Source organism: Phytophthora cinnamomi, assembly GCF_018691715.1.
Source record: "Phytophthora cinnamomi strain GKB4 chromosome Unknown Contig126, whole genome shotgun sequence".
NCBI lineage: Eukaryota > Oomycota > Peronosporomycetes > Peronosporales > Peronosporaceae > Phytophthora > Phytophthora cinnamomi.
The window spans coordinates 535,035-549,422 of NW_027151059.1; the positions used below are offsets into that span (position 1 = coordinate 535,035).

General features: G+C 56.2%; 7 protein-coding genes across 8 annotated transcripts; 3 read left to right on the forward strand and 4 right to left on the reverse strand.

The window, feature by feature from the left end:
- Positions 1-460: 460 nt before the first annotated feature.
- Positions 461-4,182, forward strand: IUM83_10890 (SCP-like extracellular protein; the record flags this gene model as incomplete). Of its 2 annotated transcripts, XM_067935417.1 has the most annotated exons (3): positions 461-900; positions 4,032-4,085; positions 4,167-4,182. In XM_067935417.1, 3 exons carry the CDS (start codon positions 461-463, stop codon positions 4,180-4,182), a joined length of 510 nt encoding a protein of 169 aa, XP_067780669.1. The 2 variants fall into 2 exon arrangements, with proteins under 2 accessions (XP_067780669.1, XP_067780668.1); XM_067935416.1 differs by lacking the exons at positions 4,032-4,085; positions 4,167-4,182 and having other exon boundaries at positions 461-1,213.
- A 341-nt stretch (positions 4,183-4,523) lies between these two features.
- On the forward strand, positions 4,524-5,450 carry IUM83_10891 (SCP-like extracellular protein; the record flags this gene model as incomplete). The annotated part of the gene is made up of 1 exon (XM_067935418.1): positions 4,524-5,450. The coding sequence occupies one exon, from the start codon at positions 4,524-4,526 to the stop codon at positions 5,448-5,450; it is 927 nt and encodes a 308-aa protein (XP_067780722.1).
- Positions 5,451-5,700: 250 nt separating this feature from the next.
- Positions 5,701-6,658, reverse strand: IUM83_10892 (putative soluble pyridine nucleotide transhydrogenase; the record flags this gene model as incomplete). The annotated part of the gene is made up of 3 exons (XM_067935419.1): positions 5,701-5,731; positions 5,821-5,880; positions 5,958-6,658. 3 exons carry the CDS (start codon positions 6,656-6,658, stop codon positions 5,701-5,703), a joined length of 792 nt encoding a protein of 263 aa, XP_067780670.1.
- Positions 6,659-7,062: 404 nt separating this feature from the next.
- IUM83_10893 (putative soluble pyridine nucleotide transhydrogenase) lies at positions 7,063-7,734 on the reverse strand (the record flags this gene model as incomplete). The annotated part of the gene is made up of 1 exon (XM_067935420.1): positions 7,063-7,734. One exon carries the CDS (start codon positions 7,732-7,734, stop codon positions 7,063-7,065), a length of 672 nt encoding a protein of 223 aa, XP_067780671.1.
- A 261-nt stretch (positions 7,735-7,995) lies between these two features.
- On the reverse strand, positions 7,996-9,003 carry IUM83_10894 (putative soluble pyridine nucleotide transhydrogenase; the record flags this gene model as incomplete). The annotated part of the gene is made up of 1 exon (XM_067935421.1): positions 7,996-9,003. One exon carries the CDS (start codon positions 9,001-9,003, stop codon positions 7,996-7,998), a length of 1,008 nt encoding a protein of 335 aa, XP_067780672.1.
- A 255-nt stretch (positions 9,004-9,258) lies between these two features.
- Positions 9,259-9,990, reverse strand: IUM83_10895 (putative soluble pyridine nucleotide transhydrogenase; the record flags this gene model as incomplete). The annotated part of the gene is made up of 1 exon (XM_067935422.1): positions 9,259-9,990. The coding sequence occupies one exon, from the start codon at positions 9,988-9,990 to the stop codon at positions 9,259-9,261; it is 732 nt and encodes a 243-aa protein (XP_067780667.1).
- A 714-nt stretch (positions 9,991-10,704) lies between these two features.
- On the forward strand, positions 10,705-14,334 carry IUM83_10896 (ABC transporter G family member 31; the record flags this gene model as incomplete). The annotated part of the gene is made up of 2 exons (XM_067935423.1): positions 10,705-12,165; positions 12,355-14,334. 2 exons carry the CDS (start codon positions 10,705-10,707, stop codon positions 14,332-14,334), a joined length of 3,441 nt encoding a protein of 1,146 aa, XP_067780673.1.
- Between the last annotated feature and the right edge of the window lie 54 nt (positions 14,335-14,388).

Consider the following 14,388-nt stretch of genomic DNA (forward strand, 5'->3'; position numbering starts at 1 on the left):
GTGTGCTCATTCAACGCTCTGACAGCAAAACGATCATCGTTGAATTCATGACGTGCCTTTCTTCCTTTTAGGGATGCTAGGGATAATCGGCTCAGATCTCATTTTGCCTATATTCCGCTGTCCGATTCAATGGTGCTGCAACGTGGAGACCTAGCTACCGTTATGTTGTGGTTTTAAAGCCTACGGATGGATGGATTCCTTATCCCCGAGCCCTGCGGGTACTTTTTGGTAAAGTCTACGTTCGAGCCAAGACCTGCAACAGCAGGGCCTTCAACCGATGCTGGATCCCGCCTTTTCCATCGGCGAGGAGACGTACACCACCGATTCTGCTGTTTGGTCGTGTGCTCGCTCATCCGAATTGATGTGCACGAGGATACCCTGGACTGAGCGCGAGTCCGCAGCTGGACCACTCAGTTTTGAATTTGACTTGCTCCAGTCAACAGCCTATTTTCCTTCACACATGCCTCGACTTTCCTGTTTCGTGCTCATGGCGACGTCGGCCATTGCCACGTCGTTCGTTCCTACTGCGGCCTTCCAATCCGGCAGCGGCGGACGCGTGATGTGGGAGAACAACTGCGACTTTTACGGCAACGACTACCGATCGATGAAGGCCATCCCCGACGTCTGCGGTGATGTTTGTGCCAGCGACGCGACTTGCACCCACTGGGCATGGAACAACTACAACGGTGGCACTTGCTGGTTCAAGAAGGGGTCCTACAAGTCCAAGACGAACAAGTGGGGCACGAACTGCGGCTACGTGGTGTCTCGGAACTCGCAGTCTCAGAACCAAGGTCAGGCCATCAACAGCGGTCTCAACCCCAACGAGATGGGTGAGATGCTGGGCCGTATCAACGCCTACCGGTCCCAGAATGGACTTCCTGGTCTTAGCATCGACAACCGGTTGGTGAATGCCGCTACACTCCACTCGCAGGATCAGGCTAACCACTGCACGATGACCCACGCCGGATCGGACGGCTCGAGACTCGGCGACCGCATCAAGGCGCAGGGCTACAACTTCAACATGGCAGAGGAGAACGTGGCCGCCGGCCAAACTAGTGTTGAACAAGTCATGATTTCGTGGTGGAACTCCCCTGGTCACCGCGCCAACCTCCTCGGCAAGGACGTGGTGAACGTCGGCTTCGGAAAAGTGGTGAACAACGGGTGCAGTAACTACGCCACCTACTGGACGCAGGACTTTGGTCGCCTGGCATGAAGGGCTTGACCTGCTATCTGTTCGTGTTGGTGTCCGTGGCGTGTTTGTAATGGCTCAGTGGAAAGCCAAAGTATGTATCGATCGATCGTCGACCAAGAGTAATGTTTGTGCGTCAAGTCTAGTATTAGTGTAGTGAGTATTAGTGTAGTGAACGAGTAACCCCACCAAGTATGAAATGTCAACAATGTCTAGTGCTGAAACTCTTATATTGAATGTGCTTCAAAAAGCGTTATGCTTCGCTTGTAAACTTGATCTGGTTAGATAGCAACATTATTACTACAATACCTTTTGTTGAGGCGCCGTTTGTAGCGGCGCGAGACGTTTTGTTGAAGGGCAAGCTCAACAAGAGCAAGGTGACGAAGCGGTCTTAATCTAGATTTTCGCCAATAAATCACTAAATCACGAGAGATGAGTCTACGATCGTTTGCATGAACACAAGTGTCTAAATTCACCGTGGCTGTACAAAAATCCATTCGGTGCTCTTGACTTCGACGCCTGCAAGCCCACAGGCAACGTGCTTCAGTTGGATATTATTCCGTGAATAACGGTCACAACAGCCGGGTGTGCAGATGTTGGAGTCGTCATGTTTACCATAGGTATCCTAACTTGCCAGGATTTTAGCTAATTGTCGATGACGAGGAGCGACAGCTTGCCTCAAGAAATCCTGGACTTTCGTGAACACATCTTTTGCTAGGAATGAGCCTACGTGCATTATATTATCCCAACTGTCAGCGGTTTTAAACCAGTTACTAATTCTGGTGCGTTTGCTGGTTTCCAAGCGTGGTGCTCAACTGGAACGGCTTGTTCAAGCCGCGTAAGTAGGTACGTGCAAACCTAAGTGCAATACCAAATACGCGCAGTGTCACCAACGGCGCAACCCATGCATATTCCGCTTTACCATAAAGTTACGAGCCAGCAACCGGACGAACGGGCGACCACCTAGACATCTGCATCCAAAGTTACCTCGCCAAACTTACTTATAGAACTCTAATTAAACACTCCATACACTCGATGTACGGACTGCAAGAGTCACATGACCTCCTTATTCCCGAGCCCTGCAGGAGCTCCTTTAGCACCGCAATAGGGTATTAGCTGTGTTTGAGCTAACTATGACAGCACGACCAGCAGGGTCAGCATCAGGATGTTTAACGCTTGTTGTTTGGGAGACGGACACCAACAGCTTTGGCCATCGGGCCTTCCTAGTCGATGCGCCACAATCCAGGCAGCAGAGAGAGCACGATCCGGGACACAAGCTCTCAGTTTTCCTTTTCCCCGGTCCTGATCAACAGCATGCCTCGCCTCAGTATTTTCGCAACTATCGCCGCGTCCGCGATTGCAGCCACCTCGGTTGCTCCGACCGCTGCAGGCTTCCAGCTCGGAAGTGGGGGCCGGGTGATGTGGGAAAACAACTGCAACTTCGTCGGAAACGACTACCGGTGGATGACGGGCATCCCTGATGTCTGTGGCGACGTGTGCGCCAACGATTCGACATGCACACACTGGACGTGGACCAACTCGAACGGAGGCATTTGCTGGTTCAAGACGGGTACGCGATCCGCCAAGGCCTCAAAGTACGGAGCGAACTGTGGCTACGTGATCTCGCGCAGCACGGTCTCTACCAACTCGCAAACTGAAGCTAGAGGTCAAGCCCCTGCCGCAGCGACTACGACTTCGACTTCGACTTCGACTTCCACGTCCACTCTGTCTGCCGTTAGTGGACTTTCCAACTCCGATATGGGCCTCATGCTGAACCGCATCAATGCCTACCGCGCTCAGTATGGCCTCCAAGCGCTTACTATTGACACCCGGTTGGTGACGGCAGCAGCGCTTCACTCGCGCGACCAGGCCAACCGCTGCACCATGACCCACACGGGCTCAAACGGCTCGGGCGTTGGATACCGCCTCAACGCTCAGGGCTACGACTTCGAGGTGGCCAAGGAGAACGTGGCGGCCGGGCAGAACAGCGTTGACGAGGTCATGACCGCGTGGTGGAACTCGCCCGGTCACCGCGCCAACCTGCTCAGCAGCGATGTGTCGAACGTGGGCTTCGGAAAGGTGGTCAACAACGGCTGCAGCAGCTATGCGACCTACTGGACGCAGGACTTCGGCAGTCTTTAATCAGCGAGTAGATATGGCTCAACGGCAAGCCAACTCGATAGCAGCGAGGTTGTGGATGTAGTGCGTAAGTGTAGCGTGCTAATTGTGACGTGTAGATGTAATGAGTAACCCCCACGGTAAAATTCAATGACGGCTGGTGCTCACCTCTTAGCATGAAGAGTGATTTCCCCTGTGCTGCGCTCGAACAAGCTATCGACGTAAAGTTTGGTGTTTGTGTAGCGTAGGGTGCGCAGTGCAGCACTGGCAATTCGGACGTACAGAGTGGATTCGTTGCCTGCCGTACCGATCACTTCGCCTCGCTTCCCCGCTGCCTTTAGCATCACCCACGCTCGCTCCTTTGCTGGAGCACGTCAACGCGATCGTGCGTTGATCACCAGCTGAATCACTTAACTGCTGCTAAAGATCGCAACGATGTTCGTGCCATATGGCTCAAGTTCGAGCTCAACTCACATGGGAGTACGATCGACGACTGCGGTCTCCTCTAACAGCTCGCTGGCCACGCCTGCAGTGCAGCGAAAAAGCTCAACGGAACTTGTGAAATGAGCCGGAGTCGGGGCCCTTTGCGTGGGTGCATTGTAAAAGGTTGACACCTGATCCTTTGGTACTGTGGATATGCGCAAGTTTGGTCCATTTCAATAGTTCTGCTCTATTGCGGGCGCAGCATGGCTGCCTGGTAATACGCTATGTGCGCTGTCTGCAGCTGGGCCTTCACGCAGTTTGACGCCGACCCAGGCGCCATGCTCGCTGCCTTTCGGTGCGTCAACCCTTCAACTTGAGTACATGTAGCGCTTTCCCAGGGTTGGTCGTTCGTCTTTCCATTCCCGTCACATCGCAGGACGATTGTCACGTAGAATCTCGAAACTGCAGCCACCAGCAGGCCGACGCTGCCAGGCGGACTGCTTCGACACAATGCCTGTAGATCATTGACACGGCCTCAAGGATATCTGCTGATGCGGTCCTGGCACATGTAGCGTCAACTGGCCGACAGCTGGCCACCACCATTTTGGTACCTGAGCTCTGCAGCGCTGCAGGGACCGACTCGGTCCCTCCTTTGCCGTAACCTGCTTCCCTCAACACGGCATCGAGGATCGAGGAGTGCTCGAGCGATGGGCCTCCGGGCTCTCTGTCGCTCACTTTCCAATTCGTCGGGCACCAAGCATTCACTTCCCCATTAGACCCTCCACGAGCGAGCATGTTCCGTTCCCAAGTATTCGCGCTGTCCGTCGCCGTTGCGTCGATCTCTTCCGCTGACGCGTTCAAGGTCGGCAGTCAAGGGCGGGTCATGTGGCAGAACAACTGCGACTACTACGGCAAAGACATCTACTCGGTGCGGGGCATCCCCGATGTCTGCGGAGACCTGTGCGCGAACGACACGAACTGCACGCACTGGACGTGGACCAACTTCAACGGCGGCACCTGCTGGCTCAAGAACGGCAACACCGCCGCCACCTCGACCTACTGGGGAGCAGGCTGCGGGTATGTCATCGACCGCTTCTCGTGCTCGGACTCGGCTTCGGCAGACCGAAGCGTCCAGCAGAATGCCGACCAGAACGCCGACCAGAACGCCGACCAGAATGCCGAGCAGAACGCTGACCAGACCAGCAAGGCTTCCCAAGCTTCCCAAGCTTCCCAGGCCTCGCAAACGGGTCAGACCTCGGCTTCCCAAGCTTCAGCGTCATCGCATACTTCCGGGTCGACGTCGGCGTCCTACGACAATGGGCTCACGAGCGTGGAGACGGCGGAGATGCTGGCCTCCATCAACGCGTACCGTGCCGAGAACGGGCTGGCGGCTTTGACCATCGACGCTCGACTTATGGCCGCCGCCAATGTGCACTCGAAGGACCAGGCCACGCACTGCACGATGACGCACGATGGCACCGACGGATCGGAGCCTTGGGACCGAATGGAGGCCCAGGGCTACGACTGGACTGTGGCGGCGGAGAACGTGGCTGCAGGCCAGACCAGCGTGTCCGCCGTCATGACGTCGTGGTGGAACTCGGCGGGCCACCGTGCCAACATCCTCAAGGACGACGTGAAGAACGTCGGTTTTGCCTTGGCCACCAACAGCGCTTGCAGCGAGTACAAGACCTACTGGACGCAGGACTTTGGTGCCCTGTAAGCTGAAGAGCTGGAGGGATCAATGTTTTTAAGCGAGGAGCTTCGGCTGGAGTGTCATCTCGGGTGCTGGGCGCTGCGTGTGCGTGTTAGTTGTGAAGAAGACCCACGCACCCCATAGTTTGTTGAGTAGCTTCTTGTTGTGTGTTGATCGTGTAATTCGGTAGTATCGTAGGAAGTGAGTCACGAATGAAGTGGCAATAACACGGATGTAGTTTGAGAGCGTCGTGGTCTTACATTGATCGATACGCATTTCACAACCACGTCGCGCCTTCTTGACGATACCTAGTAGTACATCGACAGCGACCAACGTCACATCTCAAAGCCGAAACGAGAACGTCCTCACCATCGCGTGTTGTTGGGCAGATCCTCACCTGAAGTTCAGGCCGCGCTGCAAACTTCCGTCGCTCCGTACGTCGCCGAGTGCTCCTGATCTGCGTGATGGTGCACGGGCTCGCACTTCTCGCAGCAGAAGTACACCGTCGCTGCTCGCGATAGTCTCGCTCCGTACTGCATGAGAGGGATCCCAATCCCGAGCAGCAGAATCGTTGCCAGCAGGAACACCAGGAGCCCCACGGCGCCGTGGAACTTGTCCCCCAAATTTCCGCGCGAGATGGCGCCCACGGGCAGCGAGAAGGCAATGGACAGCACGAGGCTGCTGAGCAGTCCGATCAACGCCTTGACCGACACGAAGTACAGCGTCGCGCGTCGTGCCGGCTGCGAGAACTTGTTGAGCTCCGGGACGAGCCGCTCGACGCTCGTCTCGCCGCACGCTCGTGCGCTGGCGTGGGAGCCTCTCGTCAAATTCTGGGTGGAGATGCGCTCCTCTGGCAAGGAGACGAAGTTGGCGAGCGCCACGTCCAGCTCCGCCAGCACCGACACGATGCAGAGCACGAGGCGGAAGAAGACGAGGCCCAGGCAGCAGAGCGGCGCCAAGAGCACGGAGAGCAGCGCGCCGCAGCCCACGACCGTGAAGGCGGCAGCGCCCAGCACGGAGTTAACCCAGTGGAAGACCACGAGCTTGAGCGTCACGCGCAGCAGCGCGTGCACGAGGCCCTCGGCGTCCTCGTCGTCCACAGGCGGAGGTGGACAGCGGTGCCGCGGCGGCTCGACGTACAACGGACGAGCAGCGGGCTGGTGCTTCTTGTGTGTAGAGAGAGGGGAGGGCGAGGGCGAGACGAAGGTCACGTGGGCGTCTTTGCCTCTGGGCATAGCGATAGTGGGGTGTATAGTGTATGGCTGGCTGTTGCTGGAAGTGTGCAAGTCTCACACTGATCACTGCATGTTGAAAGTGGAGGGAGATGGGCACGGGCTCTGAGATAAGGCGTTTCAGAAGAGTGACGTATAGTGTAGACGGGATGTTCGAGAGAGTGACGGGCGTCTCGGTGGACGTATCGACGGCTTGCAGCCATCACGTCCGCCGTTGCATTTTTGCTGCTTGGTTGGAAAGGCTTGGGGCAAAAATTCTGGTGCTCTATTATGTAAATCACTTCCAGCGGTGATCTTGTCGTGTAAAGTACGTGTACGTGTGTGTCTGTCTGTCTTCATTGCATTCGTTCGCAGCATTTCGTCTTTGTCTTGTTGGTAGTTCGTCAGCTCTTGGACTTTCAGTCGCGTCACACTTGCTGCGTCGGCTGGTTGGTGCCGTACGAGGGCATGGTCGAGCCCAGCGGCTCCGTCGGCGCGGACGGCACGTAGTCGCGCGTGTAGATGGACGAGAAGACCTCCCGACACAGCAGGCGAGTGGTGACGCACGAGAGTCTGGCCACGTGCGGCATTGCGATGAAGCCGCTCACGAGCAGCGCCGTGGCCACGGCCATGAAGGCCGAGAGGTTGAACCAGCCCTCACTGAAGTACTCTTCCCGGAAGAGCGGTGACGTGAGCGCGTGGATGGGCATGGAGAACGGGATCACGACCACCATGGCGCTGAGCACGCCCACGCCCAGCTTGGCCGTGCTGAAGTAGAGCAGCACGGCGAGTGACGGCCGCGCCAGGTACGCGCCGCTCTCGCCGTAGTGCGGGATCTGGCCGTAGAGCTTGTTCTCCGCGGGCTCCATGAAGTTGTGCAGCGCCACGTCCAGCCGCGCGAGCAGCGGCGCCAGGTACAGCAGCCCCTGGAACATGACGACGCCCAGGCAGCAGAGCGCCAGCGATCCGAGCGAGAACGCGACGCCGAACACGATGACCACGAAACCCGTGCTAGCCAGCGCGTAGTTCAGCACCAAGAACACCAGCACGCGGGTGGCGCGCAGGACGGCGGCCTTGACGGCGTTGGAGGTGTCGGTCATGCTGCTCGACGCGCGCAATTGTGCAACTGCGACACTGCGATGGACACTGTGCTCCGATACTGTAGTACGTGATATCCTAAGATTACATTTGAGTATATATTGTATCTTAGGAGAAAGGGACGGACCATGCGATCGCGATGTCGCTTCAATGGTCCGCCGACGTTCTCATCGTGTGCATGTGAGCTTGAGCTTGTGTGTATGTATTGACTCAGTTGCTGCTTGCTGCTTACTGTACTATCCGATACTTAGGCATTTGCTAGTTCACTGGGACTGGTGGTACATTGACGTAGGGATGTTGGAGCCGTACATGGTGGCGGTGGCTGCCGTCTCCGGGTACTCCACGATCGGGATGGTGTATTCGGGCGCAGTCACGCGCTCGCAGCAGAAGAAGTGCGTGGCGGCGCGCGACAGCCACGCCACGACGTGCATGGCCACAATGGTGACGATGAAGGCGCAGCCCCAGAGAACGTAGAACGCGAATGGGTGCTCGTGCAGATCCACTTTCTTGTAGTGGTGGACTTTGATGACCCACTCCGATTCGTCGTCATTGTTGAAGGCGAGCAGCAGCATCGGCAGTGAGGCGAACACTGACACCACCACCAAGCTGACGATGCCCACCACGAACTTGACGGTCGAGAAGTAGAGCGCCCCCAGCAGCGACACGGGCGAGAAGTACTCCAGCTCCGGCGAGAGTCGCAGGCCGACGAATCCGCCAAGCGGCACATGTCGGTAGGTCATGAGAACGTGCTCTTCGTGGGGCGACGCGATGTAGTTACTCAGCTTCACATCCAGCGTCGCGAGCCACTGCACCACGACCACGACACCGCGGAACAGCACCAGCCCCACGCAGCACAGCGGGATGAGCCCGATCGAGACGTGGACACCGGTGATGACTGCGACGAACGCGACGATGCCCAGAACCGCGTTGAGCGTGTGGAACAGCGCAAGTCTCAGCGTCGTGCAGACGAAGCCTTGGTGGTTGCAACCGCGGCGACGCTGGTGACGGCGGTCCTGGTGGTGCTGCCGATGGCAGGGGCGGTGCTCCACTGGCGGCTCTCCATAGGACGGTGGCACATAATACGCGTTGTAGTTGTAGGGCTCTTGCTGTGCGTACGCGACCGGCGGTGCCGCCGTCAGCGGCCAGCGCTCCGACTCGGCCGTTGTCATCGGAGGCGCATTGGCGCCGGGGTACGCGGCGCCGTATCTGGAGTCCACTGGAGCGTCGAAGTCGGGGTACAGGCGGCTATTGCAGCTGGACGACTCGACCATGGTGGAAGGCACTTCGTATGGACCACTTGTGCTTGACAGGACACGATAGGGAATGGCATCGGCTCCAGCATGTGTTGCAAACCAACATTTTGTTTTTTCGGGAATGGTTGTGATACAATACCAACCGGTCTCTGTACACCTTGTGTTCGTTCACAAACACGAGCAGCAACATCAACCTCCATTCATTCGGCAGACCTAAAATTCCTTATAGGATCTAGGAATCCATGTAAACCGACCTCCACTGCAACGCGCTTCTTATCTCCTTGCTGAAAAAGTAGCTCCATACGAAGCCACGCCGTTATTAGCGAGCGACTGGTACGGCGCAAATCTGGTCGTCACGGCGAACTTCTCGCAGCAGAAAAAACGAGTCGCCCCGAGGGAGATCTTGGCCACAAGCTGCATGAGCGCGACGCCCACCAGCGTCACGCAAATGGCCCCCACGAGGGACATACCAGGGTAGCGACTCAGTGAAGTGGACCCAACACCATAGATCTCAATCGAGTCGTAGTATCCGCCAGGGTGGCTTGACGTCAGCGACGTGATGAACGACACCGTGGGTGCAACGACCAATAGTACCGAAAGGAAGCTCAGCACACCGATGACAGGCTTCACCAACAGGAAGTACAGCATCGCCATGAGTGACAGTGGCGAGAAGTACGCCAAGCTGGGCGAAATGCGGTATCCCGAAAGTCCCTCCCTTCCAATGAATCTGCCCGGCGGGAGCAGGCTCGCGTACGCGCGCTGCTGCGCAGGCGCAATGTAGTTGCCCAAGTTGATATCCCATTGCGCCAGCGAGAACACAATGTACACGAGCACTTGGAAGATGAGCAATCCGATGCAGCAGACCGGGATGAGCGAGGCCGCAGTGCAGACCCCTGCAGACAAAATCCCACACGCCACCAGTGCGAAGATCACGTTGACCACATGATAAGCACAGAGCTTCAGCGTCGCTGTGAGGAACCCCGGCGTTCTGCTCCGAGACGACAGGGGGGAGTCGTGCCTTCTTCCCCAGTGCCCCCAGTGGCCGTGCCCGTATCTCCCATTTAATTGTAAATCACCAGGAGGTTCAGATCGCTCCACCCAAGGCCCCTGGTGGTCGAGTGCCACCCACTGGCCTCTGACGTCCGTCGACTGCTGCGCTGGGGGTTGACGAGGACCTGGAGCTTGATAGGTCCACTGGCCTTCGTAGTACCCTCGGTCAAGCCGTTCTTGGACGTCACTCCTTGTAGATCCCCCACTGTAACCCTGAGGGGGTATGGCTGGGTACCCAGGGAACTGCGTAGCAGCTTCCTGTCGACGAGTGTATTGCTGTTGAAGCGTGGGCGGCGGATTCCTCCTTTCGTAGCTGTTGGCGACAAGGTATTGAGGACGTTGCGAGCGTCCATCAGAGCGCGGAAAAGGGTCCTCCTGCTGCTTCTCTTCGTCCTCTTGGAAGCCCAGGGGCGGTGCACTAGCTCCATTACGTCCTCCAAGACGCGCAGCCTCGTCCTCCGGCGTCCACGCCCCGGGGTAGCGCTGCCATGCCGCCATGTCCAGCGCTCTTCTGATTCTCGCGTCTGATACTACTGTACCGGTATTGATGCAGCCAATCACGTGCAAGTTGAAGTGAGCACGGTAGCCGTTACGCCATTGGTCGCCTCGCCAGTCGTGACGCAGTTGGCAATTTGTAGCAATACCAGTAGCAACATTGATAGAGATCCCATGGACCTGCTGGAGGAGTTCATGCCCGGCATGGGAGACGTGCTGGCCGCCCAGGAAGACGCGCTGGCGTCGGTGGTGGCCACACTGACCACGCAGCTGCAGCTTCTCGCCGCCGCGAACGAGCGGCAGGCCCAGAAAATCACTCAGCTCGAGTCCACGCAGCTCTCGCTGCGGCTGGCGGTCAAGGAGTTGCAGAACACCCCCGCGCCGGCTCCGGTGGTGGTCGAGGTGCCCTCCGAGCCCCCGCCGCCCGACACTTCGGTGGCTGACGCGTTGGCGACGCTGTCGGCGAGGATGGAGCAGCTGCAGCAGAACGTGCAGCAGCAGGTGGCGGAGCAGATGCAGCAGGCGCTCGTGGAGCTGCAGAGCGCCCAAGTTGTCGTCGATGACGCCCCCGCGAGGGCCTTACTGGAGGAGAAGTTCCGGGCGCTGGACGAGAAGGTGACCGTGCAGATCAACATGCTGCGCAGCGAGGCGACGGACAGTTTGGCGGAGAAAACCAAGCAGACGGAGGAGGCGGTGCGGTCACAGCTGGAGCAGCTGGAGAAGAGGTTCGACTACTTGACGAGGGTGAAGATGGAGGTCAAGGAGATCATGCGACGCGCGGACCGACAGGAACAGAGCATTGAGGATGTTCGCACTGGCATTGAAATGCTGGCAAAATCGCTGGGCAGTGACGATGTCGACTCCGAAACCAGCGAAGAAGAGGAGGAGCCCCCAGCTGAGGAAGAACAGGCAACCGAGAGCGAGCAAGACAAGCCTTCTATCAGGAAAAGCGCTCTGCACTTCATTCCAGTGTTCCGATCGGAGAAGTCGCCGGAAGATGTTACTGCTAATGCGTCTGCACCTGGTGGAGCCCAAAACGACGAAGCGCAGATAAACAGCGCGCCTTCCATTGAGCCCTCCATTCCAGCACAACCTATCGATGCATCACCACCGATACGTTCACCTCCCCCGTTACGGTCGAAATCGATTGCTTCCATGTCAAAATATGTTCGACGCTCGCTGCGGAGACTTCATCAAGCTACGGAGCCGGTCATTCCTGTGCTGTCTCCCTCTGATTTAACTGAGCCGTCGATACCCGAAGCTGTTCTCGAACCGCAAAGCGCAGCTTTACCAACGGTAGTAATTGAGTCTCCTCCAAATCAATCAGAAGGGGAACGCACCACAGAAATTGCAGCCGCTCCAGTTGAACCTGCCAGTGCACCACCACCCCCGGCGGTGGAGGTGAGCGAAGAAGTCCTTCATGAAGAGGAAAAGCAGGAAGATGCTGCACAATCCGAAGAAATAAAAACTGCCGGTGACAACCAAGAAGACCAGGAAGTTATGCGAGACGAGCTGCCTCAACAGTATCGCTCACGAATGGCTACGCAGCAGAAAGAAATGGACGAACACGTCGAACTGTTCCGGTCGTCATCTTCATCAGGGAACCTGATCCGGCCTGCGATGCTTCCATCAGTTGTACGTGCTCGCCGACAGCGCCGTCAGACAAGTAAATCGGACCTTCGATTAAATGAACAATCTCCGCAAGGGGGAGGAACTCGTCCCCCGCCAGCCAATACCGCCCTCACTGAACCACGCCCACCATTGACAAAGGAGCGAATCCGAGAGTTGTGGTTGATTTTGCTTTCGAGGCTTGTTCGTCTACAGCGGCTTCGTCAGTTGAACGGCATCAACGCTGAGAAAGCGCTTTTCCGTAAACGGGACCAATTGTCAATGGGTTCACGGGTGAAGCGGCTAGAGGAAAATACATCACATTTGGATGAATCACTGGAGTACCTTGAACGGCACGTTCAGGATAACAGCTCAGCCATTAATGCTCTTGACGAAAGCATCGTGGAGCTGCAGCCGGTGGTGGATAGAGTTCAAAAGATGGAGCGCACGCAGAAGTCACAGGCACGTACCATCGTTGATATCGAGGAAAAAGTGCAGGAACTGGAGGTAGAGATCCAGCGGCTACGAACTTCTTCTCGTCGTACGAGCTCCATGTCCTCAAACGTGACTACTGCTGTGACAAATGCAATCTCAACTCAGCTCCAGGATGTCACCGCGAAATTCTCTAACCAGGTTTCAGCATTCCAGGCATCGGAAAAGCTCCTAGCGCAGGTGAGTGAGACTGACATTCCAGCACTTCACGACAAAATCGAACTCTCGCTATATACCTTGAGGCAAGAAGCCGAGCAACGTACGAACGAGGCTGCTGTGGAGCTTCAGAAAGTAGTGGCTCAGCTACAGAATTCGCAACGTGTCTCGGATGGCAATTTGCTGCTTCGAACCACTGACTTCTGCAACCGTATTTACCACACTCTACTGGGAATGAGCGGCGCTATGCTTCAGTCTGTCGAGTTGACTAGGGCTGAACAGTCCACAAAGAACCCCTCACGTACGTCTCTCGACGTGGGCATCGAACTGCTGCACGGAATTTTCACGCACTTGATATCGAACTGCAAGTCTTGCTTCTCGCATGAAGAAGTTGAATCTGAGATCGACTTCATAGTTGGAACAGCAATGGATTTCCAGAAGCAGCTTGAAAGGCTAAAGGGCCAGGCAGCAATGGCGAAAGCTGCCGCCCATGCACTTGATACCGGTGGCAACAACGAGGGTCATGGCAATACCCCCACACCCACGACTCAAAACTCCAGCTTCGACGACCACCTAGTGTTCATCACCACAGCAAAATTGAAAGAGCTAGAGGTGGCTTTGATCACACGAGAAACTCAGAGAGAAGGTAACCAGACTCCAGAATTGACTCTCTTCATGCATGACGCAGTGGTCCAGGTTCGCGCCGTTCTCTTCTTGCTTCTGCTGCATGCGGAAGCGACTAATTCACGCCACCAAGTCGAAGATCTACACACTTCAAACGCAGCTATTCAGAGCAAGGTTGAAGAGCATGGTTTTGCTATTGGTCACCTCGATTCCACCATTGCTCTGGTTAAGATGATGAATACACGACTTGACACCTTCATGGAGCTGTCATTCGCGTACGCTAAAGAGGAGGACGTCAAGAAATCCATCGAGGAGCTAATGACAGCCAACAGCGACATGCGTGATTTGCTTACCTCGAGTTTGGATGCAACGCGCAGCGAAACACTAGAACGAGACGGGCTGCTTGGAGAAGAGATGAACCAGCTTATTGCACGTGTAAGCAAAAAGCTAGACAAGGATGAACTGCTCTGGACCCAGGAGGTTCTCGAGCGGCAAGTGCAGAACGTTGCAAATTCTTCGCTCGATGAACACGACCTTATCGATATCCATCGCCGTCTACGACGTAAGGTAGACAAAAACCAATTAAAATCACTTCTCCAAGGTCACCGCGGGAGGTTGGAACCCGGCGTGAGCTTTGCGAGAAGCATGACCAGCATTACCACCGTTGACGAAAATATGCCCAAGTCGGCTCCACTCATTGGGGCCAAGTGCATTTCATGCCAAGGAGAGCTTCCACCAACGAAAGCCATGATCAAAAATGTCGTCCGTGATGAAGTGCAACACGAACTCGCTAAGTCTCGAGCACAAAAGCTTCCACCATCATCTTTAGCCACTTTTAACGCCTCCAACCACCGGAACATGGATTCCTTCAAGAAAGAGCTTCTCCTGGCATCGCTACAACAACAGAAGCACGGGAACAAGTGACAAATAACTGTTTACGCAACAAGCACAGGCGTCCATTCTCAAATAAATAAAACA